Below are 7610 nucleotides of genomic sequence, written 5' to 3'. Positions count from 1 at the left end.
CAGTGACCTTATTGGTAGAAGAATTCTGGCTTCCTCAGTTAAAGTCAGGCACTATATGATATTTATTACCAATGTTAAATATATTTAGAAAAACAATGCCTGTATTGTTAAAAGTGACAATGCATATTGAATATGCTTTTCAAATCTAGATAGATAGATAGACTTGAACGTAAATTTCCCTGAAGGTAAATATCTGTTGTGCAGCACCCTGTGTCTTGAGGCTGGAATGGTGTCCCCCTCATTCCTGCAATCAAGCCCCTCTAAACCTAGAGAATGGTTCTAATTAGGGTCCGGAAACCCTCTGCGCTCTCTGTTCAAAACCATTTACACTGACACGGGACTATCGACATAAAAGAGACAGAAAGAGGCGAATTCACACTGCAGAATGTTCCAGAAATGTTGGTTTTGTTATTTTTCTCTCTTAAAAATTTAAACAAATGTGCGACAAATTTGATTTTTAATCTTTAGTTTGTCCAATTTCTTTAAAATTTCAGTTGTTGTCAGTGTCTGGAGTTTTTACTAAAAAAGAAACTGAAGTTCACAATTGTTTCAAATGGGGTTGACAATGTCTTAGTGGTTTTGGTGGACGAGGCGTTTTGGGTGGAGGGTCTTTAGAGCCGCTCTTGCGAATCGTGTCAATTTCCAGTGGCCCAGAACTGACAGAACAAACAGAAAAAACGAGCAATAGGCATACTCCCCGTTCCCCTCTCTCTCCATTCTTTCTCGTTTTTGTTAAGTCCGACAGCGTAATGAACTAATATATGTTTATCAAACCTAAATGTTACAAGGCTTAAAGTGACTCAATGTGCCCGGTTTTTGACCTTTTTTAATTTTAGTTTTACTGAATGACGGTAAAAAAAAGTCAGACTCGGCCCTGCACGCAGCCTGGCGCCTCTTGGCGTCTCTCTGTCCTCTGCAAAAGGACCAATTTTTCTTGTTGAATTTTCAGGCGTTCTCATTTTTCACGCGCTCATGCCTTCTTCCGGCTCGGACGTGTCACGTGGATTGACATATATTATTATTTTGAGCCTTTGTGTTTATTTATTGTAGTTTCCTGATTTTCTTTATTTTTGATTAAAAGGCTTTTCCAAGTCAAAGACAAATGCTCAAAACGTTGACTTGACTTAAACTGTGGACAATGCATGAAAAAAAATGTTGGTGAGCCTCTGTTTTCAAATCTACAAATAAAATGTAGTGATATATTTAAACTACATAAAAAAGAACGAAACAAAGTTTCCACATCCATAGAGTTTAGTCTAAGATGTCTGAAGCCAATGGTTTCTCATTAAAAAATCCTTGCTATTCGTACCGTCCAATACAGAACAATTTATATAAATTAATCTTTGAGTCAAACATAAATTATTAAAGGTTATGTATCCAGCAATAATGTGAATATTCTTAAATATTGGCCTCACTAGTTTTAAAAATTTCGCACTTAAATTTTCGCACTTAAGGGTCAGTTTCCAGTATACTCAAAATTCCCAAAACTCAGAGAAACTCTTTTGATTTTCTCCCTTTTTCCTAATCGTTTGCAAACGAATAGTTTAGAGTTAGTTTAGAGAACGAAGAATAGTTCAGCAAACGTCCTGTGCATCATGAGAATATGCGCGCTGTAAATATTGGTTATTTATTGTTTTAAGTCTTGTCGCTTAAAATATAAACGAGAAGTCCTAAGATCCTAAATCCACAAGGCTGGATGTTAGAGATCCTAGCAGTGAATCCTGGATCTGATGCGGATGTCCTTGCATGCTATGCACCGAGTGCTGTGCACCGAGGCCGGGCATTGGGTATGCGGAAGCCCCGGGATTGTTCATGTTCCCTTGCAGTAGAAGCACGGAGTGGTGCTCGGGGCTCTGCGGCGGAGAGAACTCATCCTCCGAGCTGGACATGATCGACTTCACTCCGTCGAGCGGTGACCGCTGGCTCTGCTTACCGCCAACGCCGTTGTTCTCGCTGTTTTCTCTGTTGGGTGAATATTACATTATTAACATATTAAATATAATTGACATGTTACAGGCCTAGAATTAGGCTACATAGTAGCCTATTGGAAAGTGTATTTAATAGGCGTGTTATGGTTTCAAAATAGTTGAATCCTAAAATGATTATTAGCTAAAGAAAAAACCTAATCTTGAAGTTTGCTTTGTTTAGAAAAAAAAATCCAACTGTTCACGCACCAGTGTACCTCGTCTTTATGTCAACATGACTGAAAAGATAACTGTCATCACGGATTTACGATAGACGATTTTAGAGAATATGATTCAAAGTAAACCATTAGGCCTATTTATATGAACTCTATCTGTAGGTTAATTAAGTGATATGAATACAGGCCTAAATATATTTTCACTGCAATAAGAATTCTTTCTCGTATTCTGCTTGTTTCCTTCTTTAGAACAAAAATAGACTTATTTTAAAATCCTAACCGAATTATAAAAATACAAATAGCTAGGCTAAAGTATTAAATTACAAATTATACATTTAGACAGTGTAACTTGATGTTGGTTTAGATTTGAGTTTGCAGTTAAATTTGAATGTCAATATAATAATATAATATAATATAATATTCCTGATATAACGATAAATTCCTCAAATAGGCTATTGTTGTTCTCTCTACAAGTGACTGCAATAATCTACGCTACATTTGCACGTTATTATTATTATTTTTTAAATTTTTATTTCATTTACCTCAGTTCACTCTCAAAAACGGTAGGCCTGTGATTACTGTATAATTTTTATATGTATTTATATCTCACCTCTCTTTTGCCTCAGCTGCCCGGTCTCTCTGTCTCCTGTTTTTAAACCAGTTGCTGACCTGTGTGGTGGTCAGTCCCGTTGCCTCCGCCAGCTCCCGCTTCTCCCGTGGAGATGGATAGGGATTGTGCGTGTACCATTCACGCAGCACGCCCCGAGACTTCTCCTTAAAGCAGTAACTGGTCTCCTCGCCATCCCAGATCGTACGGGGCAAAGGAAATTTCCTGCGCACGCGGTATTTGCCCACAGCGCCCAGCGGGCGGCCCCGCAACTTTTCCGCCTCCACGTAGTGCGCCTTCAGCCACAGCTGCTGCAGCTTCGGGTGGTTGTGCGCGGAGAACTGGTGGCTCTCCAGGATCTTGTAGAGCTCACGGAAGTTTCCCCGGTGGAAGGCCACCACGGCCTTCGCTTTCAGCACGGATTCGTTCTTGTGGAGGTGATCACAGGCTGGCAGGGACCAAATGAAACGTCCGAGCCTCTCCAGGTTTCCACCCTGCTGCAGCACCTCGCAGACGCACGCGACCTGCTCCTGCGTAAAGCCGAAAGAGGGCAAGATTGACATTGCGGCCCGGTGCAATCCACCTCGTAACACCCTCCTATTCCGAGGCTCTGTAGGTATTCCTCTTAAATGAGTCCTCGGACAATAATCCCCTTGCCACGTTTATCTCTTGCTGCAGCTCCAATTTTGATAGCCGCCTTCTTATCCGGCTGTCCAACCCGTCACACTCCGGTGTTGCACACGTGAGATTCGGATGCGGTGTGTCCTTTATGGATATATGACAGAAAAACCCAGCACAGCGTCATTCCGTGATTAGCTCGCCCCAGTCTGTTCTGAAACCGGCCAGCAGAGCAGAACTGCATCTACAGATCCGTTCCGTTTCCTCCCCGGAGGGCGGACGTCAAGGCCTGAAACTGGAGACCTTGAACACACACACACACACACACACACACACACACACACACACACACACACACACACAACATGTTCACTCACACTGCAGTTGATAGGCTACTAATCAATTATTAAATTATCACAAGCACCTCCACAACCTTGCATGCAGAATCTATCGTCTCCCGTTTTTCTTAATATGACAGTTTAGATACTACTTCAAATAAGCTATTTCTTTTGTACTACTGCTTTAAGTTAAATAAATGCGTTCTAGATTAATAGGTAGCATATTCTTTAATTTATAATGAACCATATGTGCTCCTAATTAGGTGGCATTTTCACAGCTTGTTAATTGTGTTAAAGTTTGATGCCGGGATTAAGAGTCAAATATGCTGAATGGGAGATGCAGAAAAGCATAGGCTACGTTACTGAATATTTATTATGTAATTCATTCACACATCTAAAAAAAAATAATTATCTAATAAATTGTTTTTGACTTCGTTTTACTAATTAAGAAATTACACAAGCAACAATACCTATAATTATTCATAAATGTGCAAATACATATGCTCTTTTGTCAGTTGAACTTACTGAAGTCATTGGCTTTAAGAGAGAATAACTTTCTGGATCTAATGATTCCGTCTTAAATCGACATGAATTCGACTTCATTTCAGTTATCTGATGTAATACTGTAGATAGCTAATAGTTATATATATTTTTTAATCTATCTATTATATAGCCAAGGCCTGCCCTCTTAATAATGTCTCAGAAAAGTAAAATTATTTCCAGTAAGAACCTTATTATTTAATCTCTAAAGAACCATAAACAAACTTAAGATTACTTGTTTATTTTTTGCTGAACAATCCACTGAGTAACCATAATTTTAACCGTGTATACAGTGTTTTAACTTTAAAATAAATTCATCTAGTTGAAAACGCCCCTCCGTTGGAGCACTTGGTCCGTGTGGTTTTGTATGCTGGGTCTGAAACACTAAACCGATCCATTAGCGAATAACTTGTGAGCTTGACGAGCTCTTATTCTAGGTCACAGCTCTTTATCTCTGAAGATATCCGTAACATGACACCGGGAAATCCAGCTGGCCCGCCCGAGGTTATTTTATTTTTTGGAAAAATATTCCCCCTAATTCTTCCCTATCCATTTTAGGACGATGTGAGGATTTTGGACCTTGAATATTCCCTAATGCTAATTAATATCTGTGTAATCTTTAATTGTCCTCTCAACACCTGTAAAAACAATCAATCGTGATCTGTCAGGGGGCGTTTGTCAGCGCCCCCTCCTTATCCTTAATGGTTTATTAATGCCATTGAACAAACATGGTTTACTCAGCAAGCAGATGTTAACTGCATTTTAGCATAATCTACTTAATCTACATATTCTACCAGAATCAGAATTGTAAATAATCTATATATTTGATCATCTGATGAAAACTCAAAAGTACATATGCATCTTATGTATTATTTTTGTAACGTCACACTTTGCAATCAGCTAAATTAATCACAAAATAATGTTAGGTTTATCTATTAATTGCTTTTATAATTGCATAGTGTAATGTTAGCTGTGACCCATTTAGGTATTTGGTGCTAATTCTAGCCATGTTGTGAACAAATGAATTTTTATGTTTTTAACAAATTTGTGCATAAAACTATCTCTACTGTCCTGAACAGATCATGGGCCGATGGCAGCTCAGGTTACGGTAGTACGTTCAGCAACAATGCACCCCCTCCATCCCACACCAGATCCTGTACCAGCCCCCAGCACGGCGGCGGCGTGCCCGCTCTTAGATCATGATCATTTCAAGATGTTCTGGACCAACAGAAGCGCGCGCGCTCATACGCACAGCACGGCCTCGACGTTACCAATGGGCACTACTGTGTTGTTGATACAGGGTGAGGACACACACACACACACACACACACACACACACACACGTACACATACACTCACAACATCCTAATAAGTGCAACATAAATGTCACCGTATTTCATGTTTAGTAGTCCGCGCTCCACCACTGTGAAGGTGTAAACTGTTTTCACTGAGTGTGTGTTTATGAGTTTTCTGTGAGGTGTAAATGAAAGACTTAGCCGAGGAGAATCCACTGCTAATTAGACGTTGTTGCAGCCGAGAGAGAGAAGAACTATTACGCGTTCCAGTTTTAGTTTTAAAATAATATTGACTATAATGGAGCTTTTATTTTATTTTTCATTTCAGCTACATACATATAAAACATGATTTGGCTGCATTTGTTTTGTTTTTAGGCCTGTATTTAGATGCAGGGGCGTAGCAACAGTTTTGACCGACTGGGGCTCGTAATTAGATGTCAAAAAGTCATACTTTATATAGGCCTTGAATTAACGTCAAAACGTTAAAAAACAGATTATAGTTTATTCTTATTATTCTTTCACATAAACTGAGATGAGATTGTATGTTTGCAAAATATACGAAAATAACAATAAAGTCTATTCTAACAGAATTGTTACACTAAAATGGAAAACTTTACATGTAGCTGCTGATTTTAAATTTTAAGGAAAATCTGTCACAACCTGCAATGATAATTTCAGTGCAAATTTTTGCACTTTGAATTTAGTTACCGATGCGAATAGAATGTATAGTAATAGAAATGAGGATGGAAACAAAATTGTTGTTGTAGCGATGATAACATTTCACAGTCAGTCTCCGTTGTCTTAAAATAATTCTGGCTTGAGTCATTAAAGGATTCTAAAAAAACAATCGATAAGAGATATTTGAAACTAAATTCGAAATATTTTTAATTATCGATTTACACATCTTACTATTGTAAGATTATAATTAGAAAGAAAGAAAATAATTATACGTATTAATAATATAGTATTAATATATTTATATCATAAGTATCAATAACATTAATAATAATAAAAATAATAATAATAATTAATATTCAGCTAATTTTCATGTTATTTAAAAAGGAACAATAACAATAATTCCCTCTCTCTCTCTCTCTCTCTCTCTCCCTTGCTTATAAATTACTTGCAAAATAATTTCAAATACATACAAGCCTGTTAGTTTGGCAATCTGCAGACTCAAAGTGTCATATTTTTGTACTACAGGAAGAGGGCGCCAGTCAGACAGTGACATCTATGTATGATCCATTTCATACTCTTGTTCTGTTAAAGTTCCGTAATTCTGTCTTGTTCTTATGTTCTTCCATGCAGTGCATATGTTGTTTCAGCTCAGAATCTGGCACAAGAAGATAAAATGCCACTAAATTAATTAAAGGGTGTCTGTCCTGCAGTCTTACAAAGTAGTGTGTGGCCTGTAAGAAATAATGAAAAAAGAAAAAGAAAAACACCAGTTGAGCTCTCTCCCTCTGTGGTCCAATTTCACCAGGGGGCATAGATTAACCCCATGTATGTATGTGTGTTTCACTGAAATCCTTGCATATTCTTTTAATTTTAACCTGTGCCATTCAATTACACAAACACACATTTAGCTGACAACATACTTTACACTTTCACTGTTTTATTTAAATAATAGTTACTCCAGACTACACCTACCCCTAAAATAAATGCTTTCCATCCTTTTGAATTGTCCCCCAAATGAATCTGTATCTGTTTGCAGAAACACGTGTTTATCAATATCTGAAAAGTACTAGTGGCCTTTAACCGCACAAAACCTGTGCCGTATGCATGATAAAAATCACCTCTGTACCACTCTTTTTCTCTCTCTAAGCAGGCATACCAAAGAAATTGTGTAAGACTGCTGAGGTCAAAGGTCTGTAAAGATGAATGACAGCTTCATATCCCAGAAGGCACAGAATGAAAGTTTAATGAAACGTTGGCTATTATTTATGTTTATGGTAAGTCAGAATTCAAGTTCAACTTCTTATTTAGTTTAATGGCTTTTCTCCTGGAACTGATCTGTTCAGTGCAAACTTTAGGCTTCAAACTGAGGAAATATGCTTTAAATTAACATAAGT

General features: G+C 37.9%; 1 protein-coding gene across 1 annotated transcript; it reads right to left on the bottom strand.

Moving 5' to 3' along the window:
- Positions 1-1576: 1576 nt before the first annotated feature.
- LOC132156954 (homeobox protein six1a) lies at positions 1577-3660 on the bottom strand. Its single transcript, XM_059566037.1, has 2 exons — positions 2751-3660; positions 1577-1962 (listed from the first exon to the last, which is right to left on the bottom strand). The coding sequence occupies exons 1-2, from the start codon at positions 3308-3310 to the stop codon at positions 1671-1673; spliced, it is 852 nt and encodes a 283-aa protein (XP_059422020.1). The 5' UTR covers positions 3311-3660; the 3' UTR covers positions 1577-1670.
- Positions 3661-7610: the final 3950 nt, after the last annotated feature.

The sequence above is a fragment of the Carassius carassius genome, chromosome 14 (genome assembly GCF_963082965.1).
Source record: "Carassius carassius chromosome 14, fCarCar2.1, whole genome shotgun sequence".
NCBI lineage: Eukaryota > Metazoa > Chordata > Actinopteri > Cypriniformes > Cyprinidae > Carassius > Carassius carassius.
Note: the sequence above shows the minus strand (reverse complement) of the source record. Positions and strands in the feature narration are given on the sequence as shown.